General features: G+C 36.2%; 2 protein-coding genes across 3 annotated transcripts in view; one reads left to right on the top strand and one right to left on the bottom strand.

The window, feature by feature from the left end:
* The window catches only part of LOC144446518 (uncharacterized), a 29321-nt gene extending 19880 nt beyond the window's left edge, over window positions 1-9441 (top strand). Inside the window, exons 20-30 of one of the 2 annotated variants that reach the window (XM_078136297.1) lie at window positions 1-99; window positions 841-1630; window positions 1973-2244; window positions 2576-2795; window positions 3358-3522; window positions 3993-4138; window positions 4872-5016; window positions 6186-6428; window positions 6966-7207; window positions 7688-7903; window positions 8688-9441. The exon at window positions 1-99 is cut by the window's left edge and continues 71 nt beyond it. In XM_078136297.1, coding sequence (XP_077992423.1) covers window positions 1-99; window positions 841-1630; window positions 1973-2244; window positions 2576-2795; window positions 3358-3522; window positions 3993-4138; window positions 4872-5016; window positions 6186-6428; window positions 6966-7207; window positions 7688-7903; window positions 8688-9161 — 3012 coding nt within the window. In that variant the 3' untranslated portion in view covers window positions 9162-9441. Of the gene's footprint in view, window positions 100-840; window positions 1631-1972; window positions 2245-2575; window positions 2796-3357; window positions 3523-3992; window positions 4139-4871; window positions 5017-6092; window positions 6429-6965; window positions 7208-7687; window positions 7904-8687 lie in introns of both variants that reach the window. The other variant, XM_078136295.1, reaches the window with a different exon arrangement.
* Window positions 9442-10000: 559 nt separating this feature from the next.
* Window positions 10001-16855, bottom strand: LOC144446626 (oxaloacetate tautomerase fahd2, mitochondrial-like). Its single transcript, XM_078136428.1, has 6 exons — window positions 16563-16855; window positions 15023-15299; window positions 13896-14058; window positions 12319-12427; window positions 11547-11637; window positions 10001-10791 (listed from the first exon to the last, which is right to left on the bottom strand). Exons 1-6 carry the CDS (start codon window positions 16850-16852, stop codon window positions 10729-10731), a joined length of 993 nt encoding a protein of 330 aa, XP_077992554.1. The 5' UTR covers window positions 16853-16855; the 3' UTR covers window positions 10001-10728.
* Window positions 16856-16875: the final 20 nt, after the last annotated feature.

The raw sequence follows: 16875 nt of genomic DNA, 5'->3' as shown, positions 1-16875 counted from the left end.
ACACAGATTAATTTGACGGTACCAGCAGTACAGGCCGAATCGAGTTTAATGGACGCCAAAGGAAACATTGTAGAGACACAAATGAAGTTACGACTACAGGTTATAGCATTATTTATTTTTCATCAGACAATACAATAGGCAACTTGCAATCCAGACTGAGCATGCTGAGACGCAAAGGACTATGGAATTTTCTGTGGTTATCGTAATCCCTAATCTGGAGCTACCAATAAAATAAACCTCCCACATTGCTTAGGGTGACTATGAATTGATCATTTGTGGTTAAAAACAATGCAACATTATTGTTTACAATACTTTTTGATTAGTATTTAGTATCACATTTCCCATGATGCAACATTCAACATGGCTGGTTTACAAGTTCAGTATTATAATTAGATATACATAACAATGTGCTATTTTGTTATTATGGTGAATAGCAAACAGTATTCATTTGATTTGTGACGTTACTAATTTGATGACGCCATCATTAGACTAACGGTATTTGCGACTATATATTTGTCATTGAAAATAAACAAACTCTTTTTTTTTGAACAATTTCGTTCATTCCCTTAAAATACTAAATATTAAACTCGCCAATGCACTCGTAAATGTCCACTTTTTTATTTATGAATTAAACTTAAGAATCTATAGGAAACAATAGTATATGTTTTTGCAACGTCAATATTGGAAAAAATTGTAGGATACGTTATCGGGCCTCATACAATACAGTTCTATTTGTTGAATTCGCAGTGTTGAACATTTCATTGCAGAGACTGACGTTTTAAAGAAAAACAGGTTGAATTTTTAAGCGAACTTACTGTGTTTTGTTCAATTGTCTTACAGTCTGTTCGTGCAAATATGTCGATTCCAGAAGAAGTTGCCAAGGCTGAAAAACTTGAAGCTCAAGCTCGTCAGGCAGTTGCTAAGCAACGAATAGAGATTCCAGCAGAGGAGGCAACGTCCTTTCCGAATGTGGGCTACCTTGGACGAGGTTACGATATTTTCTATGGCAACCCAAGGAATGATGACGGGTCCATCGATCCAGGTTTCAGACAGGCGGTCATAGGGTTAACGTACAACAAAGTCAAATACTCGCCCGATAGAATATATTTAGTGCCAGACCAGGCGGACTTGGTACGGGAAATGGGAAGTTACTTTGGTGCCACCACGTCCGTTATTACATCTGAAAGAAGCTATCGCAATTCCTTATCTGTCGACGCCAGTGTTGGTGCTAGTGCATCGTTCGGCAGTGTAAGTGGGTCTTTCAGTGCGAGTGCATCGTATAAAAGTATGAATCAGGCGACTATGAATTCTCACAGTGTGTTCGTAGATGTGATCGGTAGAGTTATAGTTTACGACGCACGGTTGGTGCCGTTTAACATGGACGTCAGTGAAGAATTTCGACAAGCGGTTAAAAATCTCCCACCACTTCGATGTTGCATATACGGCATTAACTGCGACGAAGACTGTTCGATGTACAATGAATTCATTACTGCTTTTGGAACGCACTACACGACAAACGTATTGATGGGTGGACGAGCTGTGCAACGTTATCAAATGACCAGCGAATCCATGGAACAAATCCAGGAACGCGAGGTTGGCGCTGGATTTTCTGCGTCCGGAGGAGTCTCAGGTATTTACTTTAATAAGAAGATAAACAAAAATTCTTCAACCACAGCAACTTTTAAAAAGCCAAAAATTCTTTTTGTAAGCACTTTGGCTTAAAATGGTTTCTGAATGTGTAGAAGTATAAAGATGCACATATATGTTACACGTGTAGGGTCTATGGTTTCTTTCGGTCACATTAGCTTAGTGAAAAGGTGGGTATATTTTTCTATTTACTGCCATCATTGTGATCAGTGGTAAAATTTCTTACTGTAAGTGCTGTATTTGTTCACTTCTTTATATTCGATGTTTTCAGTTACACAGTGTCTTTAGGCATATTAAGAACATTATTTTCTTGACCCCCTCCTAGGCATAGCATCATTTTCAGCAAGTATGAGTATGAAGATGTCCAATTCAATGAGAAACTCGCTGTCGACATCAGAGACTTCAAGTACAGAATTCTTCCTAGGGGGCGAAGCAGGACTTGGAGACATATCGGAAGGAAATACCGATTCTATGAAAGAATGGGCAAGCACGGTGTTCGACAACCCAGTACCAATTCAATATAAACTTGGCGCTGTTATTGATTTACTAAACAAGGAAAACTTCCCGGAAGACAAGAAAATAGGAATAAAAGAGGAGGTATGTTTACCGCAATAATGGTCACCCACTCAAACACAAGATGGGGAGCATAATGTCTTTATTTCTTATTCTTTATGTTAGTTGAACTAAACCCAAAGTGTAAAAATTTCGAACATTTTCAATTGTTCAAATGCGAGGTTTTTTTTGGAGACTGTGTGAAGGCCGTAAGATATACATGTACGTCGTATTGTTCAGCCCTAATTAGTCTTCAAAATTCAGTAACATGATAGCTGATAGCGTGTCACAATATATCGTATTACACAGACTAGACAGGTTGTGACATTGCTTGGAATGGATGTTAGGTAATTTTAAGGTATTGCTATTTTCTCAGATTCTTCGGGCAAGATACCTCGGTTACTGTGATCGGATACCTGATGCACGATGTTCAGATTTCAGTAAACGTGATGGTAGCGAGGATTCCAGTAACTCCGTCCACTTTGGTGATGCAGTGCATATAACAATTAGAACTGACAGTGGAAGACAAATGATGCTCCGAGAAGAGAAACACTATGATAAGAAATATGTATACGCAACAGATGAAGGTCACACTGGTAGGTTCTTAGCTTCATTGGCACTCCTTGATGACATTGCCATTACTTGGAACTAAAAGCTTGAATTTCATTTAATTCAATTCATTTCTAGCTTTGCTAAGAAAACCACCATGTGGCTTAATCTGAATAGAGACAAATGAAATCATATTATCCTATGAGGTGATTTGTTACATGTAAAAATGCCTGCGAATTTCAAAGAACCTTTCTAGTTGGGAATTTAGTTACAGAATTTGGAGATGGCATTTGCGACATTTTATATTTGTCTTTTCTACACTTTTATTGATTTATACTACTGTCAACTTGAGTATGATATTGGATGATAAAATAGTATTTCTGTACTTTATTTATGAAACTTTGGAATTTTGTAAAGAAACCCTACTGCATTTCTAATATGAAATTTTGAGAACTTCCTGCAATGGTTTATGGGAAAATTTCTTGTGATGACATCCCAGATAACCTAAACTCTTTGGTTTGACAAATACACAATGTCGTTCATTTAAACGTTCCTTTAAAAAACCCAGAATAATTTCAACACATCTTATATTTTCAATAATTATTACAGATGATTCTCCGAACATCAAAATTACAATCATACCACTCCCAAGTAAAGTATGCACATGGGTTCAGAAAAAGAGGTCTGGACCTTATAATCCATTTGGGGAAGCCTGGGTCGCGTTCATGGAGGGAGCGAACGCTCTTCTTTCTGCCAAGAGTGTCACTTACACAGGTTTGTAAAGAACACACTTTAGAGAGTTTATATACCATATATAAAATACTTTTTCTGTGTGAAAACTATGTCGCAAAGACAAAACAACAAATGCGTCATCCAAGATAACTTTAAAACTATGCATTTTAAGAATAACTTTATTTGTTTACTTTAAATGTGTAGGGTAAAGCTTGGAGAAAACAGTCATGGATATTAATTTTTGTGCATCCAATAAAGTCACAAATACACAAGGTTGATAATGTCTTATTGCCAAATTACTCAAGGCAAAGTTATTGCAAGATAGGCAGGCGATTGCAATCAAAGTGACTTTGCAATAAAATAAATGCTTTGCAAATTGAAATGATATTGTCTCAGGTATATAGGTTTATTGTAACTACAAGACTTAGCTACTCAATGTAAACTTTTCTCTAACTCATTGTAACCACTAGATTGAGCGATTCAAAACAGTTATGTAAATCACTGTATTACAGGACTCTCCCAGGATGATTGTGAGGACCACTGCAAGAGAATGCATCGCATGAAATGCTATGCTGGAACGTATACAGCAAAATACAATGGTTTTTGTTTGTTGTTTACGTCTATGGAGCATAAATCTATTCAATTATATAATACTCAGGTAGGAAAATAGGAAAACGACCTTTGTATTTTGCGCTTGTATCATACATTACATATATATTAGACAATTCCTGCAATCTTGAAAGCTATTAGCGAGGTTTTGTTTTTGCATCCCATAGATGATATGATAGACTGAGAATGAGGACTCAAACAACATATTACACTTTATTGTCTGACTCAGTTTAATTCCATATATGAACAACTCATAAACAATAACCAATCCCCAAGTCCACTCATACCTTCGCCCCAATTTTGTCAGTTGCCTACAGCTAGTTAAGCAGGGTTTCAGGAAACGTCAATATGATACCTTAGAACTGTATTTAGGATGTATACTTCATACATGTGGACACCAGACTCAGCTCCTGGATATATATATATATATATATATATATATATATATATATATATATATATATATATATATATATATATATATATATATATATATATTATATATATATATATATATAATATATATATATATTATATATATATATATATATATATATATATATATATATATATATATATATATATATATATATATATATATATATAAGCATAAGCTATATATATATATATAAGCATAAGCTTTAATAGTTGGAATAATAAGAATGTATTACTATAATAAGAATGTATTACTAAATCTTTCATTAGCTGGAACGTTATCAATCATAGCTGAAAGAATCAAAGATCGTGTTTGTAATCCAAATGTATTACTTTGTCAAATGCAGTATATTTTATTCTGGAAACGCACACGTGCTTTCGACTATACATATCATTGGTCCTGTTACACAGCACTGGACGCCGAACGCTTTGGTAATACGTGGGATGAGTTCAAACTTCATAGCTTTAGAACCAGATCTCGTTTTGTAAACAGTAAGTATTTTGCAGCACTTCATACAAAATATATTTAGATGCTGTTCCACAATAATTTTCTTCATTCAGGCAAGGAAAATACAAGTGACCTAAGGGGGCCTTGTCAACCCTAAAGTCACGAGTATTTGCCGACTGAATGAAGAAAAATATTGGAGAATAACATAATTATACCAGCGCCAGTAATATCAAAGAAATATTGGGGAAGGTAAGGGTAATTTTGAACGTTTTGACTCATATTTAGAACACAGCAGAACCAGTGACGTAGACACGCGTTGTTGTGACATAGAGTATATATTCCATACTTTTTGTTCAATTTGGCTGATGCACTGGTATAATATATGCTTAAAGGAAAGTAAAGTACACGTGCGTGTATAAAGATTATTGACTTTGAGGGAATGGGTTATACGTTAGAGCCATTTTTTTTCAGTACAGGTTTCATTATGAGAATCTGTAAGCTTTACTAGATAAACAGGACACTTCCTTTAAATTCAAATCAGCAAACTGAAACAGGATAGCCATACTGATGGAAATACGTGCAACATGTGGCGGACGTTTCCATGAAATCCGAATCACAACTATAAATACTACGTAAACGAAGTAATTGTGCCAAGGGTCACGGAATCTTTACACTTAAGGCTGTGATGAACTATACCGCAAATAGGAAGTTAAATCATTCAGTAGGTTTACTATAAACAGATGTAGCTACAATTATCGAAAAAAATTATAGTTGGGTATTAAAGTATGGTAATTAGAAGACTGAAGTAGCAAACATTGTCAGCAAGTTGTATCAGTTCTTAAAGTTCAAGAAAAACACGACCATTAAAACGTCAAAAACTTATTGAAAGTGTTTAAAAGATAGATGCTAACTTCTCATCCATATGGTCACTATAGGAAATATTACAAAACACACCAAAACAACAACAACAACAACAACAACAACAACAACAACAACAACAACCAAAAGACAACAACCAAAAAAAACACAAAAAAAAACGTTAACCGACAACAATTGATATTTAACCGGAACCAAAAAACACGACATGTTGATTTAATACTCCGTATTTTCTACATATCAGGCGAACAGGCCAAGGTGTTTTCAATCTTGTCTCCACTCTCTATCAATAACGTCGAGCGAGAAGAACTTCATTTCGGAGACCCCTTTATTTTAGTGTCTGCCAGTGGCGTTGTAACAAGAGACGAAGCGAACGAACACTATTATATCGATGGTAACAGTGATGAAGGTCCTTATGATCAGAAATACATGAGATTCCGTTTTGTAAATGACCACAAACCAAATGGGATGGCTGTCAAATATGGTGATGACATCATGCTACAGGAAGCAGGCATAGATCGAACCTCGGAGAAGTTACTGATGCAAAAATTGCCATATTATTTAACTGTCCCCTCACCTGGTAAGTCCAGTCATGCTATATTTCACAGTCCCCCCCACCGTTCTCCCAAAAATGTGAAGCCCTCCCCCCTCCCCAAGTGACCTCAACATTTTCTTACCCCCGCTTTGAATGCCTCACAGAGATTTACATATGTACAATGTGTGTAATTGTGCCAAATATCTGTCCAGTAGACATATTAGCGCTTCTCACTGATACCAGTGCCTTGAGGTGGGAAAACTAAAATCGTTGACGAAAATCTTTTTCCTTAAAAACGAAATGTGAAAAGTAAACTCGAAACATTTGAAAGATTATGAGAGTAAAAAAATCTCATTGTTTTAACACGAAAAATATACCTTTCTGAAAGCCAAGGACAGAAAAGGGATACCTGTTCCGTTGACCCTTCCCATATCACTATCTATTGCAGCTGACGTGTGTTTCATAATTCCTTCTTTTTGGTCTTTCTGATCTCATTCCATAAAAAAAAGTTTTTCGAATCTTATGAAGAAATTAACACTCATTGTAGTTATTGTCATCCATTTTTGTTCAATTGATACACAGATGAGGCAAACGTCAAAGTCTATAACCGTGTTTACAACACCCAAAATGGAAATGGTTACATTTGGAATCTCGAAGGGGCAGATATCAACGGAATAGTTCCTCAAGTGGCTCCAATAAGACACTCAGCTGTAGAAAGGTCAGATTTCCAGGTACAGGAAGATGGGATGAGTGTTATTGTTCAAGTAGAATTCACAACTCCGGTTAGGCGTAAGGACTCTGTCCCAGGAACTGTCAGTGACAAGGTTCGTATATTCTGTTGCAAAATTGTATGGACGTTTAGTATCCTGCTCTTGGGACATATGAATGGCTCTGCAACCAAACATAGTGTTGTGAGGGATTGCCTGATGGACTGTTTCGAAATAGAGAAATTTGAGAATTTGCATTATTGATAATAAGAATTAGGGTTATATCCTATTTTCAATTTCATACACGAAATAGGAAATAGGTTGGCTGCGGTTGGTCACCGACCAAGCTAGACAACAGTTGCAGATTCAGTTATTGTGCCTGTAGTCTGGGATAGCAACTTTTTGACCTCGACCAAGGCGAGGATCAACATGGTAATGATTTTGATGAGGAGTGGTAATCCCCGAATATCGAACCATCAGCCAATTGCTTTTGTATCTTTTGACCAAGGTATCATCGAAAAATAGTGTGCAGTCTGTCTTCAAACTTGGGGAGACTTGTGGTTTTACTTAATACAATTTCTAAATACTCGATTATAGATACCCAGTGTTGGTACATCACCAGGCTATGATGGTCATGACATTATCAGCAAGGACTTTGTAACCACTCTAATCAGAGGATCCAGTAGAGTAATGAAACCCCTCCGTCAACGTTTTGTTCGGAATGGCAGGGAAATTAAAGCATATCAACTACATATCACCTTTTCTGAACAGCTGGATGATGGTTATATACTTCATGTTCAGTTATCTAATCAGGTATGTGTGTATGTATGTATGTATGTATGTATGTATGTATGTATGTATGTGTGTGTGTGTATGTGTGTGTGCATGTGTATGTATGTATGTATGTATGTATGTATGTATGTATGTATGTATGTACATGTATGTATGTATGTATGTATGTATGTATGTATGTATGTATGTATGTATGTATGTATGTGTGTATGTATGTATGTATGTATGTATGTATGTATGTATGTGTGTGTATGTATGTGTGTGTATGTGTATATGTGTGTGCATGTGTGTGTGCATGTGTGTATGTGTGTATGTGTGTATGTGGGTATGTGTATATGTGTGTGCATGAGTGTGTGTGTGCGCGCGCGCGTGCATTTGTTTGTTGATGTTCATGTTTGTGATGCCATGGTAGACACTGCATATTCCTGTCTCAAAAGTTCAAATGAAAGCACACGCACACACATGTAACATTATACTATACACAAGTCAAGTTATACTCTTTGAACTGAAAATATGGATTATATACTGTCGTTCTACGTCACGACAACCCGTGTCTACCTGCTCACTGGTTCTGGGTGCTCTCCAAATATGAGTTAAAATTTTCAAATTGCAATTATTTTCCAAATTTTTATAAATACTTGTCTAGCAGCTAGTAGTGACAAGGCCCCTTAAGTCATTCATATTTTCCCTATCTGAACAAAGAAAGATATTGGGGAATAATATCTAATTATACTTTAACATGGATATATATGTGTTTTCCATAAAATGTATTTAAACTTAAAAGATTACTATCTTCCATTTTCAGATCGTCAGCCGGGAAGGGGAGCAACTTGTTGGAAGTACAGTTTTACAGCATCACATATTCCTGGAGCCTAGGTTCTCTGTCAGTGTGTTGGATGCGACATCCCTTCTACGTGGTGTTGACAACGTGCAGGGCCACTTTACCCTGAGGGTGAGCTTCAATAAGCCCGTCATCAATGCAGAACGAGAACTTCCCGACATCTACGATTTCGAAATTGCTGACATCAACAAACAGATTGTGGTTAACGTTATTTTGTCTGTCAGTCCAGTTAACACAGGTCGCAGTTGTCCCCAAGACGTCGCCTGTCACACTGACTTCAATGTTGTTGTGGCATCCTCCTTTCTGAAGGGTGAAAGGCAGATCTATTTTGATGTAGAGTCTGGTCGTTTGAAGTCAGCAAAGGACTTCCTATTTGTTAATGGAAAGCTCACGTTGCTAGATCTCAACATAGCTGAGCCAGCACTACGATTTAAGTAAATCACTGGTATTCAGATGAGTAGTATTGGCAAGATAACTCAATAATATGCATTTTGATCTATTTTTTTTTCAACGGTTAAATACTAATTTAGCTATTCGCAGAACTAGCTTAATGAAGTAATAAGTTTCTCTCGACAATTCCATTCAAAGTTAGTTGCATGTACTATTATCAAAGTGATGAGACAAAGGTAAAATGACCTGTTTTTAGACAAATATTCAAGAAATTGTTAAAGTACTATTAGTTGTAAAGCATGCTGTATTAGTTGAAAGCAAAATAAAGGAATGAAATGAATATTGCGTTTCATTTTACCTATGTATGTATGTATGTATGTATGTATGTATGTATGTATGTATGTATGTATGTATGTATGTATGTATGTATGTATGTATGTATGCATGCATGCATGCATGCATGCATGCATGCATGCATGCATGCATGCATGCATGCATGTATGTATGTATGTATGTATGTATGCATGCATGCATGCATGCATGCATGCATGCATGTATGTATGTATGTATGTATGTATGTATGTATGTATGTATGTATATATGTGTTTGTATGTATGTATGTATGTATGTATGTATGTATGTATGTGCATACGTACGTGCGTGCGTGTGTGCGTGCATGCATTTATGTATGTACATGTATGTATATATGTGTATGTATGAGCCTGTGTGTGTGTGTGTGTGTGTGTGTGTGATTCTGTCAACATATTGGCACCATTGGTTATTTTTACTACACAATAGAACTACTTAAATATGTACTCTCAATAAAGGCATAATGACAACTAACTTTATTTTCTCAAAATAACCAAGAACAACAAAATTGACACCTTTAAAAATTTTGATGATCCTTCACTTTAAGTGACAAAGCGTCTCAATTTTGTTCCAAAAAACATGATTGTTAGTCATCTGGTCAATCATCTATTCTCATTTGTTTGTTTATTTGCTGATTTCTTCGCATGTATTTGAACTGCAAACCGTTTTTGAAAACTATGTATAGTATATTCTCTTTCTCTTTATATCGTGTGATCAGCAGGCCCAGAGTTTTAGTAATCTTTAGCATTGTAAAAGGGGTCGGACTCGACTAGTTGTGGAAACAACTATTTTATGTCTCCTTTCCCATGGTGAATATTTACAATGACTGTATGTGTTGTAATTCTTTATGTAATACTTATACTACTGGGAATAAAGATTATTATTATTACCTTCTGCCTGTTTACAAGAACCTAGGCAATGCTCGATACATCGTCAATCTTTGCACATGTCAAAAAACCTCTTTCCAGTGCTACAGTCCACCTTATTCAGCTCAACACAATATGTTCCATATACGCATAATCCACACATTATACTCATTGGTTGCTGATCGAAGAATCATTGCCATTGGTGGAATGCTACAACAATATCTTTTTTATCATTTTTATCATTGTGATAATTAAAATGCTATTTCAAAAAGAAGATAAAGATATGATGTGAAAAATATAATCACAGAAGGTACTCTTTGTGTATTACCACCTGGCAACAAGCTGTGTTGTGTTCTAACTAGTCAACCAAGTATTTCTTGTTAAACCACCTTGTTGGTCAGGGTTCCTATACCATCTATTTCACAATCCACTACATCACCTCTCTAAAATCAAACAAATATGCAAATGAGTCAATTAGAATTATCAAACTGACAAAGAGGCTGACACAGACCTCAATCGTTTAGGGACTAGACATAAATTACAGGGGAAGGGCTGGTGTTTTTCTGATGTCCAATATGTGAAAATATTGACTCTCCTCCCCAAGACCAGATTGCACGAAAATTACTGACCCCCCCTCTTCTTGTTAAACCACCTTGTTGGTCAAGATTTCTATACCATCTATCTCACAATCCACTACATCACCCCTCTAAAATCAAATAAATATGCAAATTACTGAATCAGATAATATCAAACTGACAAACAGGCTGACCCAAATTTAAACCTGAATTGTTTAGAGACTGGACGTCAATACTTACAGGTTGTTCATCTTATAATTTAGAGAACCTATAATATCAGTTTCCCTTATGAAATTGGTATGGCGAAAAGTGTACTTATTCTATACAAAAAGAATACTTTTTTAATTTCAACTTCTTATGTTGTGATCAGTTGTCTTCTTCTAATTCTGATCGTTTTCCCAGACACATTAAAAGCACAGATATGGCACTTTAGTAAGTCGGGTTGCACACGGGTACTTTGTAACTTATGTTATTTATGATTACCAAGCTGATGGACAATTTTTGGCCTTTCGTTAGTTTGTTTTCTATTCTATTGTAAACATGTGATGGGTTGTTTATATCAGCAGGATAGGATTCACATCACATGAACATCATCACCTGTTTCAAGAACAAGGAATATTTACCTTGAGATATATTGGATTTGGTTTTCTGAAAACTCCTACACCTGGTGGTGTGCCAGTCAGAATGATGTCTCCAGGCAGTAGGGTCATGAATCTAGTAAAATAAAATTGATTGGTCGAGTTAATGACCCGCATGATGCATTAGTTATGATGGTGTCGCCTCCTGGAAGAAGGGTCATGAGCCTAATAAAATACATTTAGATCCAGCTATATACGCTAGCTTTCCTTAGATAACCAACATATGGTCTGACAAGTGAATTAACATTAAAGCTTGAGTTGGTGACATATTGACAATTTCCCTTTCATTTAAATTTTAAGATGCTAAATTTGATACTGGTAGTGAATTTTCGTGTTTACTAGTAGTGTATATAGTTGTTTATCATTAGAAGCTTGTGAAATTCTTACTAAAACAATTATGCAACAAGCCCTCCCTTGTAGTTTCTTAGAATTGTAACATCTTCTTGTTAAACTGCTAAATAATAACATAAACACAGTCATATGCCCAAGATATTCTTTTCCTTGTATCCTATCAGCAGTTCTCATTACCTGAAAAATAATTTTACCACCTAGTAATTCTTAAAATAACCATTGAATCATTCAATTTCTTCAATCACTCCTGGTGTACATAAGACTAAGTCGACCATCTTGTTCTATTTTGACTCTCTTGCATAAGATAAAATTTTACTACAGATATTGAGAATTACAGAAGGTGTTCCTGGTCGATGACCCCACATGTGAAAACAGTTTTGAGAGTATGTGATGTATTAGAAAATACCTTGATAAATGAGCTACCAGTGCTTCAGTTTTGAACACTAGTTGATCTGTATTACTATTCTGCATGGTTTCTCCATTAACCCGGCATCGTAGTCCCAGTTTGTGCGCATCTGATAAAATAAAAAAATTCCATTAAAATCTAATTACATAACTCTTTATTTATCATGTGTCACTCTACATGCTCATGATGTTCAAATGCTCAGAATGGCTGGCTTGGAATCTGCAAGTTTCCCATTAAAGCATCAATGCTGACATTTCTTTCCAAGTGAACGAAGTCCTTGGGCAACCATTTGAACCACCCACCATTGGGTACCAAATCAACTCTGCTGTATAAGTGTGAACCTGGTAGGACAGACAATGCTGTGTGAAAGATTTAATCTCATGTGCTTATAGAGGCTGCAGGAATTTAAATGAGTTTAGATAGTTATTATGCCAATGTGCCGGCATGAGTTTTTCCCAGAGGGTAAAGGGGAGGCGTAGTGGTTAGCGCACAGGATTAGCAGTCGGAAGGTCACAGGTTCGAATCCCGCTGTCTGTAACCGACCCAAACCCAGGGTGAGTGTTCTACAGACTCGATGGGTAGGCTGTATCACTCAGTGGTGTCTCACTCACAAGACGAGTGCAAATTTGGGGGACTCCTAAAGCTATGTTTGCTGGGCCTGGGTGACTCTGGGATAGCCTGTGGACTGACTGGTAAAGCCTTGACAGTTCCACAGCAACGTGATATAGAGCGTGCAATATAGCCCTGTCATGTAGTCCCAAACCTGAATGGATTTCTGTAGCATTTGTGTTTGTTTGTTTGTTTGTTTGTGTGCATTTTACTGCATGACAGAAAATCGCTGGGAGGAATTCCCAGCACAAAAAAAAGGGGGGGGGGGGAGGATACATATTACAATAACAATACCAACTGAAGCTGTCAACAATAATATATAGCGATCACTTCTGCCTAAGTTCAGATGAATGTTAACTCCATACTGATAACCTAAAAATGAATGAAACTAATGTATTTCATTTCATTTAGTATTATCAAACAATCTGATAAAATAATTTAAAACAATTTATAAGGTATCCTTCCTCTGTAAAAGCCAGGGTTTCAATCCCAGGTTCTCACATTAGTGTTATCTTATTAGTGGAACTATAATGATTACAAGGACCAACTTTTCTATAGCTATGCTTTTCACATGAACATTTTAATCCTAATCTGAACTGGGCTTTTAATACCAGTGGACATTTCTTTCCAAATGGTTGAAGTCCTTGGGCAAGATTTTGTACCACCATTGGGTCAAAATCAAATATTGGAAGACTCCTACACTGACTTGAACTGGCAACTTACACATCCCAACCCAGCCATCCTAACCATTTGAGATTAAACAACCAATATTTTGTTCATATGTACGATACTGAAAACTGTAATCCTTCCTGGGATTTCAATTCCCATCAGCTTTACACACATATATACACACACAACATATATAATTAAGTAACAAGTGCAATTCCTTTTAATTGAGTATTGAATTAATGGCCAAGTATAGGTGACAAGAAGGACATATAGGCCAATGATAATTCCAGCAATTTTACCTTGGATTTCATCTTTAGTAACTATGGCTGGACCAATTGGACAGAAAGTGTCCATGGTTTTCCCTAACAACCACTGTCCACCATTTTTCTTCAACTGCCAATCACGAGCGCTGACATCATGGCCGACGGTGAAGCCAACAACATGATTCATTGCATCAGCCTCCTGCAAAAATAAATAAAATGATAGACATTTTTTTACAACTTTTTCACATCACTGGCGAATGGTTAGAGTGGCCGGCTTGGAATCTGCAGGCTGCAGGGTCAAGCCCCATCGCTGCTGTTTGTTTCTGAATGACTAAAGTCCTTGGGCAAGATTTAAACCATGACTGTGCCTCAGTTAACCCAGCTGTATAATTGGGGACCTGGTAGGATGTAGGTTGCAATGTGAATGCTTAAATCCTATGCACTTATGAAGGCTGCAATGGATTGTATGCTCCCCAAGGAGTTGAGGAAGTATAAAGGGCTATTGTGCCAATATAGATCCATGCCAGGGATAATAATTGTAAAGTGCCTTGAACACAAGAGTAGGAAAGAGCTATATAAAAACTAACATTGTTATTATTATTATCACTGACTTTGGAGCAAAGGTTCTTGTTTATCGTCAATGCTTGCCAGACAAATGAAACTTAACATCTATGATATCAATATCTAGAAAGACCTGATTAGTTTACTCAACAGAGTTTGATCATGACATAAAATAGATATCTTGTGTTCAATCTCAGTCTAAGGTATTTTAACATTGTCTATAAAAATAGTATGCTTAGTAAGATCAGTCTAGACATTGGTGTTTTGTATTTTTATGACCTCCTGTTACCAGATACCACACTTGGTGTTGATTGTTTGAATTGAACTTTCCAAAGAGTGTAATTGTTTATATACACAGGGGTCTTATCAATTGAGTTTATCTTGAAAATCAAAGTTGTGTCTATTCCTTTCACACTGGTGATTTGAATTTCATTGTAGTACATCTCATAAAACTGGTATGTTTTTCAGACATTGTACCATACTTTTGGTGGGAAAACATGGTAAAATGTCTGGGAATTCAGGTAGATTTTACCTACTAATACCATGCACCCTTAACAAAAACACTGCAGTTTTAGTTCCGAAACTTAGATTTTTTATGATACCTTGATATTCTTGCCTGCTTTTCCAATGACAACGACCAACTCCACTTCCCAATCAAGTGCATCAGTCACATCTGGATAAATGATGTCGTCTCCAGGACCGACTACTGAACTTGAAAATTTACTGAAAACAACAGGCTCTGTTGGTACAGGAACACCTTGTTCAGCACAATGGTCTCTGTAATTATTTCCTATGCATAACACTTTGTCTGGATTTGTTATTGGTGCTCTCAATCGTACCGTGTCTCTCTTGATGACATACTGTCCTGATTCTACAGCCCTAGATTGATAATAGAAAAATGAAATCATTACAATTCAAAGTACTTCCACAGGTATATCAATGTCTTGCTATCATCTTCAAAAATGAGTATGTTTTAAAAAAAAAAAAAAACTTTTCTAAAGCCTACATTTTGTATATTAAATTGGTGACAATGTTCACACTATCAGCAATACAAAATATATGGAGCTTGGGAGTCTGACAAAGGTTTTGCTAGTTTTACATGAACATATAATGATTTCCTATCAACAACACGTACATTTGGAAATTCATTGAAAATGACAATATATATCTACATGTTCTTTTTAGCAATAATGTAAAACATGATGATTTGAAATCCAAGTCAGCTATCACATAATACCATGACAGATTTTGTGATACACTCTGTTTCTAACATTGGTTTAAAAGGGACCCAAAAAAGTGATTTTCACCAATCCTGCATTGCGTAATCTCTCTAAAATTGAATGATAAAAAATGGTGAATTGAAGAGCCTAGCATGCTTAGAAGAGGCTTAATTGCTGTACAGTGGGGTGAGGCTTTATGGGGAAATAAGGATATAAACAAAGTTAGGAGCATCACATCCCTTGGACGCTTGCCAAAACAATGCTGTGGGCAATTACAACCATTTCTCTGAATAAAATTTACTGGTAACGGACAAACAGGAGAGTCCTTCTACATGACACTTTACTATAATCATATTGCCTTGAATACCACAGGCACTTGAGGTCCATAAATATAAATATAAATATGTATGTATGTATGTATGTATGTATGTATGTATGTATGTATGTATATATATATGTATATATATATATATATATATATATATATATATATATATATATATATATAATATGTGTGTTAATAAAGAGATTCCCATACATTTTCAAATATATATATACACAGTTTGTGTTGAATACTGTTCTGGGAATCTCTCAATGGATACAATGTATGCAACACACTCACATTAAAGACCCTATTGTAATTTCAGAATCTGTGTTTATATCCCATAAATATTTGTCCACTTGCTTTTTAATCTGGTAATCTTCTCTGATATGAAATATTGCAAGACACATAAAATGGTAAACACTTGTGATATATTGGCTAACAAATGTCTAGTTATTGGCAGTAATAAATGTTCTAGTTGCATTCGAAACCCGGAAGTCAATATCATTTATCAAGCATTCAAAACTCCTGACATCCTGACACAAAATAAACTTTAGTCGGGTGCACGCTACCAATGTCTTGTTATGGTTAACTGCTTACTTTTTAGCCACTTCCAACATAGCTGCCCCGCCCCTCAAAAATCCAACCATGTCTGTTGGCACTGTTTTATCGCTCGCTGTCACATCAACAACGTCTCCGCCATTACTGAGTTCAATGCCGACCCTTGGTGAACTGACACCCTTCGAATCGGTAAACTGCACTAATCGCATATTTGATCGAGCAGAAGACGAAAATCCTGCGATCGGTGATGACTTCAGAGTCTGGATAAACACACGCGATGATGTAGCTTGTCGAACAAGCGTTCCGATGACGAATGGGACACACTGCATTGATATTATCAGACACGTTGGTA

Source organism: Glandiceps talaboti, chromosome 15, assembly GCF_964340395.1.
Source record: "Glandiceps talaboti chromosome 15, keGlaTala1.1, whole genome shotgun sequence".
Lineage (NCBI taxonomy): Eukaryota > Metazoa > Hemichordata > Enteropneusta > Spengelidae > Glandiceps > Glandiceps talaboti.
Note: the sequence above shows the minus strand (reverse complement) of the source record. Positions and strands in the feature narration are given on the sequence as shown.

Excerpts from the sequence above, each read along its gene's own strand:
- LOC144446626 (XM_078136428.1), bottom strand. The coding sequence starts at position 16,852 with ATGCAGTGTGTCCCATTCGTCATCGGAACGCTTGTTCGACAAGCTACA. Across the intron at positions 15,300-16,562 it reads ATGTTGGAAGTGGCTAAAAA|GGCTGTAGAATCAGGACAGT; the intron begins GTAAGCAGTTAA and ends TTATCAATCTAG. Across the intron at positions 11,638-12,318 it reads CTGGTAGCTCATTTATCAAG|ATTCATGACCCTACTGCCTG; the intron begins GTATTTTCTAAT and ends TTATTTTACTAG.